This window comes from Furipterus horrens, unplaced genomic scaffold (genome assembly GCF_987537825.1).
Source record: "Furipterus horrens unplaced genomic scaffold, mFurHor1.1.pri manual_scaffold_3, whole genome shotgun sequence".
Lineage (NCBI taxonomy): Eukaryota > Metazoa > Chordata > Mammalia > Chiroptera > Furipteridae > Furipterus > Furipterus horrens.
The window spans coordinates 63,403,761-63,426,831 of NW_028327173.1; the positions used below are offsets into that span (position 1 = coordinate 63,403,761).

General features: G+C 40.4%; 1 protein-coding gene across 1 annotated transcript; it reads right to left on the minus strand.

Annotated features, from left to right (window-relative positions):
- Positions 1-732: 732 nt before the first annotated feature.
- On the minus strand, positions 733-8,910 carry GNG5 (G protein subunit gamma 5). Its single transcript, XM_090269675.1, has 3 exons — positions 8,696-8,910; positions 5,048-5,191; positions 733-957 (listed from the first exon to the last, which is right to left on the minus strand). The coding sequence occupies exons 1-2, from the start codon at positions 8,774-8,776 to the stop codon at positions 5,066-5,068; spliced, it is 207 nt and encodes a 68-aa protein (XP_090125801.1). The 5' UTR covers positions 8,777-8,910; the 3' UTR covers positions 733-957; positions 5,048-5,065.
- Positions 8,911-23,071: the final 14,161 nt, after the last annotated feature.

The following is a 23,071-nucleotide window of genomic DNA, read 5'->3' on the forward strand; positions in this document are numbered from 1 at the left end:
TTGGCACACAGTTTTAAACAGTTTTCTGAATGATTGAAGGCCAGGTGTCTGGGGTGGTTTAACATTCCCTTAAGCCTGTCAGAAAGATAATTTTTAAGCAAAATGGTTTCCCAAGGACTTGAAGCAGTTGTAAATTATTGAAGCCAATCTTGGGTTTTTTTTCTTACTACATTTTACTGCACTACATTGTATTGTGGTACTCCAGGAATTGTCTTTTAAGTTTTTCTTATGTGTAATGGTAATAATACCCCTAAAAGGACTTTATTAGAAATATTTGTTATTAAAACAAAGTTAACCCTGTAAATAACTCATGAATAGAAACTTCCCCTGACCCTTGAAAGAAGTATGCAACTTACCTTTACAATAGTCCGTCTCTATAGTGCGGTTCACTTATCACTGCCTCACTGTATTGCGGGATTTTTATTTATCACGGATTTTATGCTGTATTGTGGGATTTTGCGGTACTGTATACGTACGTTGTTATGTAGGTTTAAGAGTATAGAATAAATATAAGGTTCCTACTTAAGGGGGCAGGGGGTCTAGAACGTAATACCCGCGATAAGTGAGGGAATACTGTATTTCTGTAGCGTTACTGGAAATGTATGGCATAGTTATGTGAAAGGAGTTGGTGGGACAAACGCTAAAATAACCCATTATGACAATGGGAAACTTGCCATTTATCTTAGGTATTCAAAACAAATACATAGTGCATTACCAATAATTAAGCAAAAACCCTTTTATACTAAGTATTTATTCATATGCTGCTGCCAGTGTATATAAAATAATCATCCTTGTGAAACAGAAATCCATGAAAATTCAGAGAGGTAGATGTTAAGGACTGACAAAAGCAGAAGTTTGTATGGTGTGGCACGTGTTACAGGGATCAGCTTTTTGTACAGGCTCCAAATTTAGCTCTCTTTGAATATTCACTGGTTCATGAGAAGTGGTTTAGAACACCTGAAATGGGAGGGAAAAGTGAATTAGGGTAAATTGTCAAAGAAAAATACTTTTTTCTGAACAGCAGTACATCCTGTATTACTTTTACAGCATTCATTTAAATGGCAGTTTGTAAAGTCCTTTCAATTAAGCAGACACTCCACAGGGTTTCTGTTAAAAATGAGAAATAGGATGGGAAATGACTATGGTTCATCTTAATTTCAAAGCCATTCTAAAGTATGTATCATTTATGGTTTATAAATAAAGACTTAAAGATGAACTTACCAAGATCATTTCCAAAATACACTCTGGTCTTAATTTTTTAAAAAAGTTAATACAAAAATTTCTTAAAGTTGAGAAAAATCTGAACACCCCTGGAAAATAAGCAATATCTAGTAAGGTAGAAGATACAATCACGTTTCTATTTACCTAGATAAACCTATACACAAAGAGCAATGTGTACACTGATACTGCCTATAGTGATATTTTACAGCAAAGAACTGGGAATAGCCCAACTCAACAGGGGAATAGATAGATATACAGCCATTAAAATGACCAAACAACCTACAAGGAGATAAACCAAGAAATGCGTGTTGTAGAAAGTAAAAACACGGGCATACAAACTTCAAGACATTATCTATGTGGAAAGGTAGGAAAAGCGTATCTTCATAAAACTTTTTTAAAGAAGGATTTAATCTTGTGTATTTATTGGATAAATCAATCCTGGGTGAAGAGAAAAAACTAGGTTTGGAGATGGGTTGGGGAGGTGAGGAAAACTAATTCAGGATGGTAGATGCAAGACTCATCTTTATACTTATTTGAAAAGTTGAGGTATTCCATAACAAAAGTGTTCAATCAGTGCAAATTACTGGGCTAGCCCAAAAGTTCGTTAGTTTTTTTCTTTTTTCCATTAAGATAGCTCTAGTAGCACTTAGTTGTCTTTTAACTTCATTCAAAACAATTTTGTTAAGATTGTATTGTGTGACAGCTATCATTAGCTTGCACTTTTTTAAAATCAAAATTGGTGAATTTTTGTGTAGCCATTTTAATATTGAAGATGGAAGGAAATACGTAACATTTTTAGCACATTGTGCTTTATTTCAAGAAAGGTAAAAATGCAACTGAAATACAGAAAAATACTTGTGCAGTACCTGGTGAAGGTACTGTGACTGATCAAATGTCTCAAAAGTGGTTTGCAAAGTTTCATGGTGGAGATTTCTCACTGGACTGTGCTCCACAGTTCAGTAGACCATTTGAAATTGAGAGCGATCAAATTGAGACATTGAGAATAATCAGTTATACCACACAGGAGTAAGCCAAACATAGTCAAAATATCCAAATCAAGTTATTGGTGAAAATGAGAAATGTGTCTTTTATGGAAAAAACTATACAGACTTTTTGGCCAACTCAATACAAAAAGGAGAAGAAAAAAAAACACCCCACCAAAAAACAAGGTAGGCAGAAAACAGTAGCAAATAGGCGGGCAAGGGTCCAGCCAGCCTCAAGCTCCAAGTGGAATAGCAAAGTTTAATAAAAAGACTAGTGTTAATAAAATTTAAATGTTAAAATACTTTTAGTGTAGCCTCAAATTTGGAAACTTCAATATTCAACAAAATATAATTAAGTTATAGTACAACGCTTGAACATCTCATTTACAAATAATATTTAATGAAATAAGAAAATTCATAAGTTTTTTAAAACCAGAATTAAAAACTACATACTATGACCCTCATTAAAAAAAAAAAAAAATCTGCACTGTAGGACATTTACTGATTTCAGAAAGAGAGGAAAGGGTAGAGAAACATCAATCAGTTGCCTTATCTATGCACCCTGACCAGGGATTGAACCTGCAACCTTTTTTCAGTGTATGGGACGATGCTTCAACTGAGCCACCCGGCCAAGGCAATCCTCACTTTCTGAATATCTACTAGCACAGTTATTTCTAGGTATATTGATCATGGTAATTTATATTTCCCTTATACTAGCCATTGATAAATTACCTTGCAGGTTTTTTTTTTTTTTATTATAAAAACTATATACTTTTAAAAGCTATGAGTATAAGTATTCAACTGTAGATTCTTTGAACCCATGCCAGTCATTCTGGGCCTAGGACCACCAGCACTAGTATAACCTGGGAGCCTGTAGTGCCTCACTCCAGACCCACTGACTTAGAATTTGCATTTAACAAAGTGATCTGTAGATACATTAAATCTGAAAAGAAATGATTTTATTTTTTAACTTACCACAGGTATGTCAAATCTTAATATCCACAAATACTACCAGGATTAATAACCATTTTTTTGCTCTGAAACCTGGGCCATATTTAAACAGTTATCTGTAGACTGCTGTGAAATGTGGACTGGTAACAGCCAGTTAAGAGCCAGGCTTCTTAACAATATTTTATGTCAAATGAAAATAAGCCATTTTGTAAAGTAGTACAACTGGAACAGAAGTTTCAAAAGGATCTTTAATATGCCATCTAAAATGTGTAATTTCCAAATACTGCCATGAAGAATTAATACTGCCAGAATCAAGAAACCATTAAACAGGAGCTAGACTGTTAAAAAGAATTACTTCTTTAGGGAAAGCTGTTACTCAAAGGTGCCCCCCCCCTCCAATCTTGATGTTTCAAAAATCTTAACCTCCTTAACCAATCATTGTCTTTACTGGAAACATGTTGCAGTTATACAAGCTTCCTGGACACTCCCAAGTCTACAAAGCTTAATTAGGGAGGGCACAACTGTGTAGCATGGTATTTTAGGAAGCAGCTTCCTGGACTCAGAGGAGTTAGAATGTTTGTAAAGGGTGTGTGCCATGCTTTTTTTAAAGCACTATTAGTTTAAAGTTGCTTCTCATAGGTCAATACTAGTGAGCACACATCCCGACTAAAATAAAAACTAGCACCCTTTTCAATTATCCAAAGCATATGTTACTCAGCTCTCTTGTGGACTAACATGTTTTTGCACACACTGACATCTGTTCTGGAAGGCACAGATTAAAATTTAGAAGTCATCTTATTCAACTGTCTCATTTTTTTTTTTAAGCTGTTGGGGAGATTGTGATTAGAATTGAAGTTGAGGTTAACCAGGGTTTTGAGGGATCTAGGGGCCAAGTGCCTATGAAGAGATGGCTGGGTAGAGCTTTCAGGCCATGGAGTAAAGTCACAGTATCTAGGAGAGGATGGTGTCTTTACTTTTATTTTTTTAAAGGTTTTATTTATTCATTTTTAGAGAGAGGAAGGGAGGGATAAAAATGAGGGAAGAAACATCAATGCACAAGAGATACATTGATGGGTTGCCTTTCACACATCCCCAAGTGGGGACCTAGCCTGCAACCCGGGCATATACCCAGATATCAACTTTTTGGTTGCAGGCCAGCACTCAATCCACTTAGCCACACCAGCCAAGGTTCAACTGTCTAGCTGGTGTGGCTCAGCAGATTGCACACCAGCCCACAAACGGGTCACCGGCTCGATTCCCACTCAGGGCACATGCCTGGACTGTGGGCCAGGTCCCTAGTTGGGGGCGTGCAGGAGGCAACCAACCACACGTTGATGTTTCTCTCCCTTTCTTTCTCCCTCCCTTCCCTCTCTCTAAAATCTTTTTAAAAAAAATATGAAAAAACTTTAAAAAGAAATCAAACCATTAAAAAAAAAATACCTCTCATTTTCTCTTGCATTCACAACTCCCATTCTTCGCTATTAAAAGCATCAGAATCAATCCAAATTGGTAGTTCTTTAAAAGTCATCCCCATAAGCAATGCAGATTTTTAAAAAACGAAGTATTTGCTACGTACACAAAAGTTAAAACTAGTATCTAGGGGCCTCAAAATACACCACTAGGCCAAAGATATAAAAAGTAACAAGGTTTGTCACAGCAGTTTGATTTTCTAGTTATTCTATATATTATTTATGTTTATTAATCATCTGTTTTACCCTCCGATAAAATAGAACCAATTAGTCTTCATGACTACTAAATCAGTAAATGTCATCAATCCTTACAAAACAAGACTGGAAACTTGCAGTGCCAAACAAAAGTGCAGAGTGGCAAAGGCAAAGACTTAACTGGTTATTCCCACTATGGGTTTTGTTGTTTAGACTAAGGAAACGTACCTTCAAAGATTCATTTCCCTACAAAAAGGAACAGACTTTCTGAGGCCTGAAGGGATTGGTACTTGAAGATACTCCAGTCAGCAGAGGGTCATGTTGAGCGTTCTGCAGACAGAATTGTTTCAGATCTGCAGCTGCCTGGGAAACCTATACATAACAAAGTAGGGAAGGAGTGGGAGGCATTAAGAATGTTTTAATGAAAAGTTTTCTCAAATCTTTCAAAATACCTGCAATAAACCCGTCTCTTAAAACATACATACTAATTGAAGGTCAACAGTCACTACTGAGCCCTTAAAACACTGCATGTAAATAAGACTAGCTTATGTTTTCTTTTGCTTATTAGAAGCATCAAGTGATTCAGTACAACCAATACAATTTTACCTGCAAAGTACCAGCACATTTTGCTAGTTTATTAATAAACAGATTGTTCAAGTGCAACCCTGAGGGTAAGCAACATCTTACTTTTTATTAAAAGCAGTACCCAAGCAGTACACACAATATAAGAGGTAAAGCAAAGAACCATTAAAATTCTAGCAAACTATTACTTTGTCTTGAAAGCAGTATTACTACTGTGAATGAACACAGTGTTCTAATTCTAAACCATTCAGCCCGCTGTTTTGGTATTATGTATCATAAACTGTTTAATGTTACTGGAAAGTGACAGCTTTCTCCTCTGCATCAGATGACTGAAAAGCTGATGGCAAACTTCAGTTAATTTTAATAAAATGAGCAACCTGACTTAAAGAAACTGTATCTGCCTTAAATGTGATTTAATAATTTTCATGCTATGCAATGCCACTCAAACAGGGCTAAGGAACTTGTATGGCTTTACAGTATACTGTATCATTTAAACATCTACTATTGGTATATATATTCTGGTAAGGTGATGCAAGATACAAAAACAATGAACTGAATGGTTCAGGTGTGGAACATTGATGACTAAAAAGTACCCCAAATGAATAAAATATCGTAAGTCTTGAATTGAGGTTCAGGGAGATGGGAAAAATAACCATTTATTCTCAGTTTTAACTATCCTCAAGGAGGGTGAGAGCAGTTAGTTGTCCAGTGCAGCTGGGGTATTTGGCCTTTGAAAAGGAAAAGAACATCACAAATGTTCTCTATACCGAGAAAGCCTGCAGACTATTGCTTACCCCAAACATTCACCTGATAAAAAGGATCCATCATTCTGAGATGAATCTAAACTCAGCTCTCAGAATCTATCTGTATGTTTGACTTACACAACAGTCCAGGATAATGAGTTCCACAGGTTTATTTAGTAATTGTGTCAAGCAGTAGGTTCAAAATGCCTGGTACCAAGTACTATGCTAAATAGCCACTCTGCTCCCTCCGAAAAGAAGGTAGGTATAGTGCTAAAGTATTTTTCACAGTCTTTTAACTTGATGTCATTTACATTAACCAGCAGTATCTTAATTTGCTGCCTAAAGGGTAGTAAGTTTCAACTTAACTCCCTTTCACAAATATACTTCTAGGCATTGAAAATACATAAAAGCAACCAGATCCCTTCTGTTACTGAGTTGATAGTTCAGAGGAAAAGAAAGACAAGGTGCTCTAAAGTGTATTAGATCGTGACCTACAGGGAGGTGTCTGAGGAGGTGACATTTAAACTGACATCTTGATGCCCAGAAATCCAGCCAAGTAACCAAAAGCATGAAACTAATCAGAGAGAATTCCCATGGAGTGGGGAAAACTGAGACAAAAGTTCTAAAACTCAAGCTACTAGCCCCTAAGGCACTGTAATAATCACCATCCAGGAGGCTAAAACCCTATAATCTTGCATAATTATCAGTGCCCTCTTTCAATCTCAAGTGTCCTGCATGGCAAAAAAGTTTATGGTCCCCCCACATAAGGGAGAATTTATCAAACATTTGTGAATTTCTATCAACTGTATTCAAATAAAAGTTTAAACAGTAAACTTGTGGTAGCTTTAAAATATCACTGAAAAAAAAAATAAAAAAAGAGCAGCCAGCAGTCATGGATAAAAAGGACGCACAAAATGAACCAAACACATTCTGCAACTCATGTAAAGAAAAACTCATTTCAAGTCCCAAGATGGAAATATGCCCCTCCTCCCGCAGCCCTAGCATCAGACTAATTGAGACCCTTAAAACCAAGTCACCTGTGGAGGCTTTAAAGCTCCCGACCAGCAGCCTCCTAAAGAATTAAGTATAGGATGCAAGCATCATGCTGGGGAGTTATTGGGAGAAGCTAAGGTTTTCATAACAAAGCCCTCAGAGTACTTTATTCTGAGGACTTCACCTCCTTTTCTTTGGAGACTAGGGCTAAGCACCCCTACTTAAATTAACACAGCTTTCAACCAGCATTTTTTTCCTTCCTGGGCACACCTGAATGATAATGTGATGGTCGGTTAAGAAATTATGTCAAACTTCAGAGTTAAATCCAACCAAGACTGACCATAAATACCACTGGATAAGGTAATCTGGATCCAAACAGCAATGGAGCCTACAGCACTTAAAGGACTGGGAGGGGAATCCCACACCAAGACTGATGGGAATTTCCCTGTCCTCCTTAAGTCCCCGTCATTTGTACTTAAGGAAGTAGGTAAATGAGAGACCATCTTCCTCTACAAAACACTTCTGGGAGAAGTCAAGAGTAGTAGCCTGATGAGCCAAGAATCAAATCATTTTGGAAAATGGCTGCTGCTTTGATCAGAGTGAATGATCTATATTCTCCCGTTTCTTTTATTTAACTGCAAGTGTTTCACATGTAAGGTGACCTGGACCAGAAAGAAGCCAATAAACCTGAAATTTTAAAAACTAGGAGAAACCTGGACTAGCATTTGAATGTCAGGTTGTCACATCGACACACACAAAAGGCTTTTTCCCCAAAGTACATAACAGAAGACAAGGTCAATGCTAACCAGACGCCAAAATAAGTAAAACTGGCCCACCCTAATCAATTTTGGGGTATGCGAACCTGTAGATATCCCCAAGGTCAGATCACAGCAAACTGTGCCAAATAGGTATGAAATGCACGCTTTGTTCGAGGCAGATTATACAGGGCACCAGTGGTAACCTTACACACCGGGAACGTTTCAAAAACAAACATGCTTTACCCTATAGTTCAAGTTATGCAAGAATTAGTTCTCGAGTATGTGTTCGGTGGGTGAGAGGAAAAAATCTACTAAAGGGAGAGGGTTTGGAAAGGTCTGACACGACCACGAAAAGAAAAAATACGTCTGTTCTCAATCAGGAGTCGGATAAAACCCTGTCGGTGAAGGGAGACGGTGGAGGCTGGTAGAGAGGGACGGGAAGGGTGCGGACCGCGCGCGCAGCAGCTGCTGGCGGGACCAGCCGTGGAGTTGCCGAGGGAGGGAGGGAGGGACGGAGCGCAGAGGAGGGTCGGAATGCGGAAAGCCGCAGTACAGCCAGCTGCCGGCCCGCTTTGGAAAGTTCTGGGACGGAAGGGCGCAGTAACCTACCTCCAAACCACAGCGCCGACCCACGCGGCTCGGTCGCTAAAGCTGACCGCTCCGGGCCGCCGCCTGCACCGACCGCGCATCGTCCCCAGGGGAAGCGAGTCCCGCCCGCCCCAGCCGGCTCCCCCGCCGATTTCCACCCGCCACCGCCACCACCGCCTTCCCCTCCCCCTCGGCTGCCCGCCCCCGCTCACCTTCACGCGGTTGAGCCCGGCCTCCAGCCGGAGCTGTTGAACCACTTTCTTCATAGCGGTGACACTGGAGGAACCAGACATGGTGCACGCAAAAGCTGTGCCGATTTGTCGGTAGCGGGTCGGTCGGTCGGTCGGTCGGCCGTAGGTCCGCGGGGCAAGACGGCGGGGCAGCGAAGCTAGGGGCGGGGCTCGGAACTTTGTCTCCAAGTTTCCGGTTCTTTGCTCAGCGGCTCCACCCTCATCGCGCATGCGCGTCTTCCTACTCGAGCAGTTTCAGCTACTCACTCCAGGGGGACGCGAACCTGTGGGAGGTGGAGAGGGGAGCGAGAAGGGGCGGAGCATCCGGTGGGCGCGGCAGCTGCGGGACTCTAGCCCTGAAAAGGCGCCCAGCCTCTCCTCCTTCCCGCGAGGTCGATTAGGAGAGGTAGGGAAAGAGCCTGTCATTGGCCACGGAGACCCGTGAGGGACTCTGGACCCCTGAGTGCTAAAGTCAGACGCTTGAGGGAGTTGATAAAAGGCCTCAAGATGAGTTGACAAGGAGGTTCCAGTTTTCCCGACGGCGTTAGCGGCTGAGGCTGAGGGAAGGGAAGCGGAGAGCGGTGCCAAGCTAGAAGTACCCGGCGCGTCACTGGCACCCCGTCCCCACAGAGATGCCTCTCTAAGTGACCGGAGTTGTCCTATGTGCGACCCATCCCGCCGCCCGCTCCCCCGGCCCCGGTCAGACCCTAACTCCGAAAGAGGACACAGAGGTTGCTGTAACCGACCGCATGGAGCAGCCCGGTGGCGGGGAGCAGGGGCGCTGGTGCCCTGGAGAAAAGAGGATCTACTCAAAAGTTTAGCTTCTGTTGCCTCCTCTTGGTTTTCTGGAAGAGGTTATGAAAAAGCCAAGGTGCTGGTTGTAGATTACACCTCTTGTTATCTTCGGGGGGTGGGGGGGCTTATTTTACTTAAAAAAATAAAACTTTTTGCTCTGTGTTTCGGGAAAGTTTGCTCATTTGTATTTCAGTTGTAACTTATTACCTGCTGCTTGAAATTGATCTTCAAAAGGGTTTTCTAAAGAGTATCTAATCAAGCAAAATAGGCTTAGTTTCACCCATGGGAAAGGTATATTATGTCACGGCATTTACAACTAATGCTTACTATTCTGTTGGGGTAGCCCATCAATGAATATACTGATGATTTCTATGGATATGAATAATTTCATTATTAATGCATTTCAAAGTTCTTGTGTAGTGAAAAATCCGTATATAATTTGCTCTATGTCAACAAAACCTAACTTACTTATTGAACAACTTAAACCATTTCACAAAAATGTACAGTGTACTTTAGCATTGTACTTAATTCATACAATGGGTGTAATGACTAGGGTCATAACCAAGGTTTGAATTCTGGCTCTATCTGCCCCTGGTATCCCTGGGCAAGCCACTTAAACTTGGCAAGACTCTTGTTTTCTCATTTCAAAATGAAATAATAAAACTTATTTCCCAGAGTTGTTTTGAAGAATGAAATGAAATTATGTATGTAAAGATCATGAACCCTAGCTGGGGTGGCTCAGTGGGCTGAGCTCCGGCCTGCAAATCAAAGGGTCGCCAGTTCGATTCCTAGTCAGGGCACATGCCTGGGTTGCGGGCCAGGTCCGAAGTTGGGGGTGTGCAAGAGGCAACCACACATTGATGTTTCTCTTTCTCCTTTCCCCTCTCTCTAAAAATAAATAAAATCTTTTAAAAAAAAGAGAATATGACAAAGTATCAATGTGTCACTTCTCCCTCTTCCCCAGCAGCATTTTAAATTATTTCATTTTGTGTGGCTTGTTGACTAATCTCATTCATGCTTTACAGAATTAGAAGATTAAAAATAAATACTTTACTCAAAAAATGTTTTATTTCATTTCACAGTAGTTGTAGAATATGCCTCTAAAGTCTAAGAACCATGGAATGTTTGTACTAGAAGGGATTGCAGGAAATATATAGTTCAATTTCCTCTTCTGTGAGTGCCTCATTGGAAGCAGGCCTTTTTTATAAGGAGGGAGGGGGGAACAGAACAAAGAGATCAAGGAAGGTGGTAGAAAAGTCCTCTATATGAAGATGATCACAGTCCTGTATGATAAGGCAAGTAATGGTCTGGTGTGCATCATCCTGGTTTAGTCATTCTGGATTCATGTTGTCCCAGCTTCACGTCATCCTGGTGTTACTGGGAACTTGGTTCTTCTCACTGACACAGTAAAGACTTACAGATCATTGAGATGAAAGTGGACGAGTAAGGTTTTTATTAATACATTCTCAAGGGAAAGAACAGGCCTGTGAGGGTGGTGAGAAAAGGCCCATTTTTCCGAATCTGCTGCTGTAAGTACACGGATGATTATTGTATTGTCATCAGAGAGGGGTTATGTATTGCTTGACAGAGTTTTGGTTTTAGTCTTTTCCGTGAATGTCCTTTCCCATAATTCTCTCTGATTGCCCACCAAAATGGAAATTTTTGCTAAGTCACTTGAGGATGGGCTTCTGCATGTGCTCCTCACAAGGGTCTTCCCTCTGATTTCCCACCTTCCTGGGTGTTCTTTATCACAAGTGAAACTACTTCAACTATTTGTCTTGGGACAACAAGGGAGATGACCTCCTTCCTTCTTCCAGTTGCTCATTTCTGATTTCTGCCTAACATTGGCTCCATGTATGAAGGTCAGCAAATCTCCCAGAGTTGGGATTATGGAAGGTTGGAGTCTGTATCTTTTGAAGTTTGTTCCTAAGATTCTTATATAAACATGCTGTTTATCTACAAGCTACATATTAATCAGAATCTGCACTTACAGAAACAATGTCAAAAGAATGGTGGGGTGGGTTACAATTTCCTGCCATTACAATTTTCCACTGATACAAACTAACAAAAAAAAAAAAATAGGTATAATTTTGATTTACAAAAAAATAATAATTACCTACCTTTTCTGTTTCAAAGTGACTTTTTAAAAAATAAAGTGCCTATACATATATTAAATTTTATGGTACCAAGAACTAACCAATCAGAGGCAGCCTTATTATATGCAAGACCAATAAGCTGCAATAATATTATATGACCTACATATTTATGGTTTGAAACAGGGCACTCACACTGGCCAGTTACTGTTGTGTTGTCTGTTGTCATTTTTTTATTTGACTACCTAAGAGAAAACAGGTCAGTGCCCCTGACTTAATAATCAGGCATTGTTTTTAAAATTCTTGAGGCTTACCAGTTAAAAATCGCTTACCTAGATATACAAAAACAATGGACAAGGCTTGCTTAAGGTAAAGATAAAACTTTCTTAAAAGCTATATACCTAGGGCATGATACTCACCATAACCTGCCCAGTTGGAATCTATGATCAGATCACCCCGTGAGGTTGCTATCTGTAGAACCCATTTTTTTGCCTACAATCCTGAGACTATTCCAAACCAAGACAAGTATGCCACTTTGTCTACACTAGGGCATTTATGGAAAACTACTTTATTCCTCTATTGGTCTTTCAAATCTTAGGAGTTCTGGAGTGCTCTCAGGCAATTTAATCTATTTGCCTAGAACAGGTATTCCTTTAAATGGATTAGAGAATTTTATTTACAGGTTAACCATGAGTGACATAGAATTCTCAAGACATATATGTAACCTGAATTTATCCTGAATAAGCAGACATCATGCCTTGTTGATTTAAAAATCAGGAATGATGCCTCAGAGCCATTCCACAGCCATGCTGTTTTCACAGCCGTGCTGTAGCACTATGGAGCAGTTTGCACTGAATAAAGTTTCCTTCTACATCGCAGCCCTCCCACAAAAAAAGAATCAGGAGTTATGTCAAGAATATTAGAGCTGCTAAGGTCCTAGCCATTTTTTTTACAAACTAAGAAAACTGAGGCTTAGGGTGAGTGTAACTGTGCAGAAACTTCATTTCTTTACTTTGACTTTTTCTCCTTTTCTCTTAATTCCAACTGGCCTCATCCAGTTGAGTAACACCATGACTCACCTACCCGCCTCCTTCCTTACAGGTCCACTCCTTTAATATTTAAGCCCTTAGGATATCAGATTCTGGTCAGCATCACAATGTCTTAAGAGTAAAGCCTCAGGCCTGCTGACCATGAGAAAAGAGTTTCAAGTCAAACTACAGATAACAGCTTGACCTCAGCTGTGTTTAAGCACCAGGCCCATGAAAGCACAAGGACCCTACTGGCTACATCCTCACAAAACCAGACAGAATGATGCCATGCCTGCCATCAGGACCTGATATAATGATCAACTATGCTCTACCCTGGCCCCAACCAATCAATAGAGCCCACAATCCTAACTCCCTTAATCACCATGGTTAATCATTTTTCCCATATATAATCTGTGACCCATGTGGGCCATCAGGCAGCCAGGTCTTAGAACACTGTCTTACCTATGACTCTGGGTTTGGTATACTTCCTTAAATAAACTTTTACTTTCTTTGCTGCAAACTTCTGTTCACATCTTACTGGACTTTGAAGTGCACAGGCAAATAAATCCCTTTAGTCCAATAACAGGAATGAATGGCCTTATAGATTGTATAAGATTAGAAACCTGCTTCTCTGCCTCCCAATCAATTTAATTACTTTGTATGAGCTTCTATTATATTGTTATGTTTACATGTAGTCAATTTTGGGTTTCTAATTTTAGTATTTATTTAGAATTTTTTAAAGTCCATTGAGCATCTCCTTGTATGCCCTATTACCAAATCAGACAGGAAATAAAAGCACTGGAATCCTTAATTCTAGATAATGAACAGAGAATAATAAATTCTTAAACATCCCTAAAGACCCCACCAAAAAATACTAAAACTGATACATGAATTCAGTAAAGTAGCAGGATACAAAATAAATATCCAGAAATCAGTTGCATTTTTATACATCAATACTGAACTATCAGAAAGGGAAACTAAGAAAACAATCCCATTCACAATTACACCAAGAAAATAAAATACCTAGGATTAAATTTAAACAAGAATGTATAAGATCTGTACTCAGAAAATTACAAGACACTGAAGAAATTGAAGAAGAGCCCATAACCCCAACTCCCTTAATCACCATGATTAATCATTTGAAGAAAGTACAAATAAATGGAAGCATATACCATGTTCATGGATAGGATGAATTAACATCATTAAAAAATGTTCACACTACCCAAGGCAATCTATAGGTTCAATGCAATTCATATCAAGATAGCAATGGCATATTTCACATAACTGAACAAATATCCCAAAAATTTATATGGAACCACTAAAGACCCTGAATAGCCACAGCTATCTTGAGAAAGAAGAACAAAGCAGGAGACTCATGCTACCTCGTATCAGACTATATTACATGGCATAGTAATAAAAACAGCATGGTACTGGCATAAGAACAGACACACAGATAAATGGAACAGAATAAAGAGCTCAGAAATAAACCCAGTTGCCTTTATGGTCAATTAATATTTGACAAAGGAGGTAAAACGTACAATGGGTAATGATAGTTTATTCAATAAAAGGTGTTGGGAAAATTGGACAGATACATACAAAAGAAATAAAACTAGACCACCTTCTTGCACCACACACAAGAATAAACTCAAGATGGATTAAAGACTTAAAAGTTAGACTCATAACCATAAAAATTCTAGAAGAAAAGATAGATAGTAAAATCTCTGACATTTCTTGTAGCAATATTTTTTTCTGATGTATTGCCTTGGACAAGGAAAATGAAAAAATATAAACAAATGGGACTACATCAAACTAAAAAGCTTTTACATAGTAAAGGAAACTATCAACAAAAAAATGAAAATTCACTGAATAGGAGAACATATTCATCAATGATATATCTGATAAGGGGTTAATATTCAAACTCTATAAAGAACTCATACCTCTCAGACACACACACACACACACACACACACACACACTCAGATTAAAAAATAGGCAAATGACCTGAATAGATACTTCTCCAAAGAGGACATACAGGTGGCCAATAGACATATGAAAAGTGCTCAATGTCACCAATCATCAGAGAAATGCAAATTAAAACCATAATGAGGTAACATCTCACATCTGTCATAATGGCAGTCATCAATAAATCAACAAGCAAGTGTTGATGAGGATGTGAAGAAAAGGGAACTTTCATACACTGTTGGTGGGAATGTAGATTGGTGCAGCCACTGTGGAAAGCAGTATAGAGTTACCTCAAAAAAGTAAAAATGGAACTGCCTCATGATCCAGCAATTCCACTTCTGGGAATATATCTGAAGAAACCCGAAACACTAATTCGAAAGAATATATGTGCCCCTATGTTCATTGCAGCATTATTTAAAATAGCCAAGATTTGGAAGCAGCCTAAGTGTCCATTAGTCGTCGTCGGCAGCCGTCCGTCTCGAGAGACGATGGTGTAGCTTCTTAAGAGTCTATCTGCACCGCCGAGAATGGCTGTGCAGTCCGACTCGGGAGTGACACGGTATCTGTCTCCTCCCGTGTTGAATCGACATCTTGCGATGACGCTGGAGTGTCCTCTCCAGTGGAGCTGAAGCTACAGAGCCTGGGCAGGGTGATATGGAGGGTCTGCTGTTGCCCATGCAGCAGACCCCCCCTCTCTTCGCAGCTGAAGGATCCAAGGGAAAGACTGAGTCAATACAGCTTGGCTTCAGGTGTGCCGCAGGAGTTGCCGGTGTTGACTACAACGTCAAACCACCTTAGGGACTCCAGCTCCGGATTTTCTGTCGGGGTTTACTCCCTTAGTCTTTCCCCTGAAGAGGTATGCCGCAAGGCAGCGGAGGTTTTTTGGAATCAGAGTTTTCCTTCTCTGATGTGCCCTGACTGGAAGATCGAACCAGCGACACTTAGCTCGCAGGCCGACGCTCAATCCACTGAGCCAAACCAGCCAGGGTTGTCCATTAGTAGATGAGTGGATAAAGAGGCTATTCCATTTACACAATGGAATACTACTTGGCCATAAAAAGGAAGGGAATCTTATCCTTTGTGACAGCATGGATGGATCTGGAGAACATTATGTTAAGTGAAATCAGTCAGAGAAAGACAAGTGCCATATGATTTCACTCATATATAGACTCTAATGAACAAAATCAAAATAGACTAACAAAAAAGAAACAGACTCAAACATATAAAACAGACTGACAGCTGTCAGAGGGGAAGGGGTTTAGGGGATGAGTGAGAAGGGTGAAGGGATTAAGCAAAAAACAAAAAACAAAACAAAACAAAACCCTCAGAGACACAGACAATAGTATCGCGATTACCAGAGGGAAAGAGGGATAGGGGGAGGTAGAAGATATGGGTAGGAAAAATGGTGATGGAAGGAAACTTGACTTGAGGTGGTGAATATACAATACAGTATACAGTTGATGTATTATAGAATTGTGCTTCTGAAACCTATATAATTTTATTAAACAAAGTCACCCCAATACAATAAAAAAAGTAAAAAATAAATAAATTCTTTATTTTTAATCCTTATCCTAGGACACTTTCTTTCATTGTTTTTAGAGAGAGAGGAAAAGAGAGAGAGAGAAACATCAGTGTGAAAGAGAAGCATTGATTGGTTGCCTCCCATTCACACCTGGAGATCAAACTCTCAACCTAGGTATGTGTCTGGACCGGGACTCAAACCTGCAACCCTTTTGTTATGAGATGACACTCCAACCAACTGAACCACACTCTTGGCTAAATATGAAGTTCTTGATCTTGATTTTTCAGTTCTGCTACTGACTCCCAAAATCATTTTGAAAATGTTCAGAGAAAAGCACGATATCTAATAGTCTTTAAAGTAGAGAGTAAATATCTACCAACAGTTATTCCTCCTAATTCTATGGTTGATCATCTATTTCTCTACATTCCTCTGATGCCTGATGTGGCTTTGGGGTCCTTTTCAGTATCTCACTTTTATGCAGCCAATATACCAGTATCAGTTGATGGGATTTAGTATGTAAGATAAAGTCAATTTTTCTTTGCTAGCAGGGTGTTAGTTATAAAGCAAAATCATGCAGTAAATGAGAGATCAGACTACAACTCTGTAGTGCCTTTGTATTTGGCTATCAAGCTATCAATCTTCTTTTGTTTAAATTGCCATTATTTTTAAATTAGCTAATTTATAATAGGTAAGGAATTTGAAAATACCAGAGATTATGTGTTAGGAGTTAGTAAGTGAAATATGATTTGGTTAGGATCGACTACAAATTCTAAGCATGCCTAAAGGGACTAATGAAGCCTAAGTTGATTTTGATAATAAAGACTTAAGTTACATAAAGCAATGAAAAGATTATTGTAAAGATCAACATAGAGCAGTAGTGGAGAAATTCAAAAAAACAAGTACTTCACTGATAGGCCTAACTGGGGGTAAATGCAAGGCTAGAGAGCTCAACAGCAAAAATTTTGACTCTTCTTTCTAGTGCTTAGCTATGAACATGAATTACCTATGTATATCCTCAGTTTCCTTCTCACTACCTTAGTTATTCTATTATTTATTTCTTTTTCTACCTTCATTTACAACTAATTATTGGTTTCTCATAACATATCTCATGGCTATGATACTACTTCATGACTTCCCTTTCTCCATTCTTTTTGCCTCAGTATCTACTAACTACATACTTAAATTTTTTTTAAGTATATTTTATTATGTTGTTACAGTAGTTCCAATTTTTCCCCCTTTGCTCCCCTCTGCCCAGTACCCTGCTTCCCTCCAACAATCCCACCCCCCTTAGTTCCAGTCCATGGGTTGTGCATATAAGTTCTTTAGCTTCACCCTTTCCTATATTATTCTTAACTTCCCCCCGTCTATTTTGTACCAACCGACTATGCTTCTTAATCCCTGCACCATTTCCCCATTTCTCTCCCTCCCCTCTGCCAGCTGATAACCCTCCAAATGATCCCCATACCTATGATTCTGTTCCTATTCTGGTTTGCTTAGTTGGATTTTGTTTTTATTTTTTAAATTCAGTTGATAGTTGTGACTTTGTTGTCATTTTAATGTTCATAGTTTTGATCTTCTTTTTCTTAAGTAAGTCCTTTTGACATTTCATATAATAATGGCTTGGTGATGATGAACTACTTTAGCTTCACTTTCTCTGGGAAGCACGTCATCTTCCCTTCCATTCCAAATGATAGCTTTGCTGGATAGAGTAGTCTTGGTTGTAGGTTGCTTTTCATCACATGGAATGCTGCTTGCCAGACCCTTCCTTGCCTGCAAAGTGTCCTCTGAGAAATCAGCTGATAGTCCTATAGGCACCCCCCTGTAGGCAACTCTCCACCTCTCTCTTGCTGCCCTCGGGACTCTGTATTTATCTTTCACCTTTGGCATCTCAGTCATGATGCGTCCTGGTGTGGTCCCCTCTGTGTCCAGCTATCCCCGAACCCTCCGTGCTTCCCGGACCTGTATGTGCATCTCCTTTGCAAAATTTAGCAAGTTTTCCTCATTTTTTTCAATTCTTGCTCCCTCATCCTGCACTGGTTGACTGTTTTTTTCTTCCTTATGTTCAAAATCATTGATATGAACTCCAGTTTCCTTCCCTTCACCAATGATTTTGTGTGGATTTTCCTTCATTTCACTTAGCATAACTTTCATTTCTTCTATTATGCATTTGTCGTACTCAAGCATATCTGTCAAGCCTGTGAGCATCTTTATCACCAGTGTTTTGAATTCTTCATATGTTAGGTTGTCTATCTCCTCATCTGTTAGGTTGGCTATCTACTCGTCGCTTAGTTCTTCTACTGGAACCTTGATTCATTTCCCCTTTGGGGCCATACTTCTCTGTCTCCTCATTCTGACAGGCTCTTGTGTTTGTTTGCCTCTGCATCCCAAGTAGAACTGTCGCTTCTATTACATTGTAAGGGGTGGAGCCTTAGGGGTTCGTCAGTACAGGGCGACCTGTTTCACCACGTTGTGGTGCTGTATGTGGGGGAGGGATCCAAGAGGAAACAATGCCACCAGCCCAGCACTCGCCCCTTTTCCAGGCACCTCTCCCACTTCTGCATTGGACTGGAGCCTTTCTAGCTACTGCCCTGGCTGTCGTTCCCAGAGTGAGTGGGTCTGCAGATGCTGTAGGACTGCGGGGGCTCTTTAAACAAGCAGACTCAGCTGAGACCGGCAGTTTCTGCCTCCACCCCAACCTCCACTGGTCTGCATAGTCAGAAGCAATGAGGCTTGATTTTCCCCAGTGCTGGGACCATGAGCTGCACGGTCCCCGTGAGGAGCTGGGAACGCTCCCCAGGTGTCCCTCCTGACTTTTTAAAACTGCTGCCCCCACCGCTGCCACCACCACACCGCATCCTCTCAGCCCCGGCTCCACCCCTCCTACCTGTCTGGATGAGTATTTCTTCTTTATATCTTTGTTTGCTGAATTTCCATGCAGTATGATTTTCTGGAACTTCTGGTTGTTTCTAGTTTTGAGGTAGTTGTATTCCTTCTTAGTTGTGGAGGGAGAGGCAGTGTGTCTGTCTATGCTTCCATCTTGGCTGGAAGACATACTTAAATTTTGAGTTCTCCCAATTCAAATTCCTAAGGACTCATCTTTTCATGCCAGGCCATTTTATTTGTCTCTGGCCAGCCAGGATTTGAACTTCAAGTATTGACCCAATCAGAAATGGTAAAAAGATCTAATCCAAGATGGCAGAGGAGTAAGTGGAAGCTACACTAACCTCCTCCCAGGACCAGTCTGGATTTACAACTTAATTTTGAAGAAATCATCTGGAATAACCAACCGAACACTAGCTGGAGAGAAGTCTTATAACCACGGAGAGACAGAAAAGCTGCTACATCACAACGTGACTGGTAGGGAATACGGAGATGCGGAAGAGCTGGCTGGGCTCCCACGGGTGGCAGCTGAAGGGACTGAGAAACAGCTCAGCAGCTGGAGGTTCCCCCTGAGAAGGGCAGGGTCTAAACCCCCAGCTGGGCTTCCCAGCCTACAGCAACAGAGTGGAAAGTAAAATAGTATCCATCTGTGAAAAGTGAAAAGTCACAGGGTTTCTTGCTAGCCGGAGAGAAACAGCTGGAGAAAAAGAGCTCTCAAGCGGATCACATACAAAAATATTTTGGTCCCCACTTACCCTGGGCTCAAGCAGATGGAAGGCAGAGAGGACTAGAGACACTTGGGGAGAGTTTGGCGCCATTGCTTTGAGGGGGGAACTGGGGGAACAGCCAACCAGGTCCCAGTGCTGACTCATCCCCAGTGCTGCAGGCAGACCATTCCCCTCTGAGTGCCGTCAGCCTGCGGGGAAGCAAAAGCCCTGCCTACAGGAATTAAGCTGCCACACCCTCAGTCCTTAAACCTGATGGCTAATCACAGATTGAATAGATTAACAACTGAAGAAGTCAGACAAAGGCAGTAGACCCCTGGAAGTCTCCAACAGGCTGCCTAGGGCCAGACTGGTACATGATCTGACGCCACCAGGGGCAGATCCAGGAAGTGCAGATCATTCTAAGAAGCACCAACAAACAATGAGTCACAAAAATGGGGAAACAGAGAAACAACCCCCCATCAAAAGGAAAGGTAGAATCCCCAGAAAGAGTTCTAAATGAAATAGAGGGGAGCCAACTCTCAGATATGGAATTTAAAACATGGATTATGGAGAAGCTCAATGAGCTCAGCGGAAACTACAAAGAACTCCAGGGAAACTACAAGGAACTCCAGAAAAACTACAAGGAACTTCCTGAGAATTACACCAGCATGAAAAAGGACATAGAAGACATTAATAAGAGCCAGGAGGAAATGAAGAAAACAATCTCTGAATTGAAGAACACAGTAGAAGGAATTAAAAGCAGGCTAGAGGAAGCAAAAGATCAGATCAGCGAGCTGGAAGACAACTTAGACAAAAACTCCCATACAGTGCAACAAAATGAAAAAAGACAGAACAAGAATGAGGAGGTTCTAAGGCTGCTGCAGGACAACATGAAATGTAATAATATCTGTATCATAGGAATTCCAGAAGGAGAAGAAGAAGAGCAAGGGATAGAAAACCTCTTTGAAAAACTCATGACAGAAAACTTCCCTAACATGAGGAGAGAAAGAGTCCCGCTAGTCCAGGAAGCACAGAGGGTCCCGATGAAGATGAACCCCAACAGGCCCACTTCAAGACACATCATAATTAAAATGGCAACATTCAAAGACAAAGAGAGAATCCTAAAAGCAGCAAGAGAAATACAACAAATAACATACAAGGGAGCTCCTATAAGGCTATCATCAGATTTCTCAGCAGAAATACTAGAAGCCAGAAGGGAATGGCAAAAAATATTCCAAGCAATGAAAAACAAAGGCCTACAACCAAGAATACTCTACCCAGCAAGGCTCTCATTCAAAATAGAAGGTGAAATAAGGAGTTTCCAAAACAAAACAAGGCTTAAAGAATACATCTTTACCAAACCAGCATTGCAAGAGATGCTAAAGGGTCTGCTTTAAGAAGATGAAGAAACAGAGAGACAGAGAAGAACATGAGTACAAAGGGGGGAAATGACAATGAGTAAGTCCCTATGTTCATAGCAGCACTATTTGCAATAGCCAGGTGCTGGAAACAACCTAAGTGCCCATCTGTAGATGAGTGGGTCAAAAAACTGTGGTACATTTACACAATGGAGTACTATATAGCAGAAAGAAAGAAGGAACTTCTACCATTTGCAACAACATGGATGGAACTAGAGAGAATTATGCTTAGCGAAATAAGCCAGGCAATGAAAGAAAAATACCTTATGTTATCACCTATTACAGGAAACTAATGAACAACACAAACAAGTGAGCAAAACTGAACCAGAGGTATGTAAACAAGGAATAAACTAACAGTAACAAGGGGGGAGGCAGGAGGGAGAGAAGGGGGTAAGAAGGGGGAGGGTCTAGTAAAAAAACATGTATAAATGACCCACAGACAAGGACAACTGGGTGGGGACTGAATGTGGGAGAAGGGGGTGGCAGGGTGCGGGGAAGCAAGAGGGGGTAAAAAAGTGGGACAACTGTAATGGGAAAACAAACAAACAAATGAAAATTTTTAGTGGGGGGAAAAATGAAAATATAAAGAATGGACATGCAAGTTCAGTGAATATTAGAAGGATAAGGATTTTCCTTCACACTGTATATTTTTCTCACTATCTGATCCCTCCAGAGTTTGGCATTCTAAACAAGTAAGTAATGATGTAAGTTTCTTTGCATAAAACTAATAAAACCAGATGTTAATAGAGGTTTTTTTTTTTTTTAACTAAGACTTTGACTGGAATGTCATACCTAAAGGAGACATGCTTGGGCTCTGGTTGTTATCAAAAAGCCCTGAGGAACTGGGATTGACTTTCAAAAGTAATAAAAGCCCACGAGATAAAAGGCCTGGTACCTTGGTTGGTTGTGCGGTCCACAGCAATCTTTCCGGGGAAAGAATGAAGGTTGTTTTCCTGAAAGATGGCTAGAAGGGACCTTACGGCACAATGGAAAATCAGAAAGACTTGGAAAAGACAGGTGTTTACAGGCAAGGCTGAATGCCAGGTATGTGGCTCAGCTTCTGTGACCTGAAGGGCAGACTGAAAGTCACCCTAAATATTCCTTGTGTAAGTTCCAGCAAAGCAGAACTAAAGATCATAAGTGATCATTTGCTGCTCTTGTTGTGTTATGCAAATGAACAGGATAAATTAAAAATGGACTTAATGCAGTCCCTTTAATGACAAGGAGGGTAATCTTAGGGAGAAAAATAGTGATTCAAGGAAGATCACAATGCTCAGTGGTAGGCTATAAAGTAGTGCAGCTAACTGTCTTTAAAGTTTCTTTACATTTAAAATTTGCTTTCATTTGAAAGTTAAACTATGTCTGTGGTATCATCAAAGATGTTTAATTTACAGGCAAGAAAAATGTCAAATGCCTTGCAACTGGCTGTTTTTCCAATAAGACAGCCTTACATATTTAGAGACTTGTTTGTGGGTTATGTTATATAATTTAACATGTGTTTTCTGGTTTCAAAGAGCATAAGCCTATGATCTCATTACCTGAGTGATTGTCTGTATGTATAGGCCTCACTTAATCCTGTCTCCATCGCTGCCTCCTGAGACTTAATGGTTTGGCTGAACTAAGTGGCTAGGTTGGTGAAGTATGGGGTGGTCTGTGGGCTTCACTTTAAAACTGGTTTCTCTTGGCCCTGGCTGCTGTGGCTCAGTGGATTGAGCGTCGGCCTGTGAGCCCAGTGTCGCTGGTTCAATTCCCAGTCAGGGCACATGACTAGGTTGCATGTCAGGTCCCCAGTTGGGGGTGCGAGTAAGAGGCAACCACACAGTGGTGTTTCTCTCCCTCTCTTTCTCCTTTCCCCTCTCTCTACAAATAAAATAAATAAATAAACAGACAAACAAATAAATTATTTAAGAAAAAAAAACAAAACTGGTTTCTCTTTTCTATCCTAATGGCTTG

Coding starts and splice junctions, on each gene's coding strand:
- GNG5 (XM_090269675.1), bottom strand. CDS start 8,776: ATGTCTGGTTCCTCCAGTGTCACCGCTATGAAGAAAGTGGTTCAACAG. Junction 5,192..8,695: donor CCGGGCTCAACCGCGTGAAG/GTGAGCGGGGGC, acceptor TGTTATGTATAG/GTTTCCCAGGCAGCTGCAGA.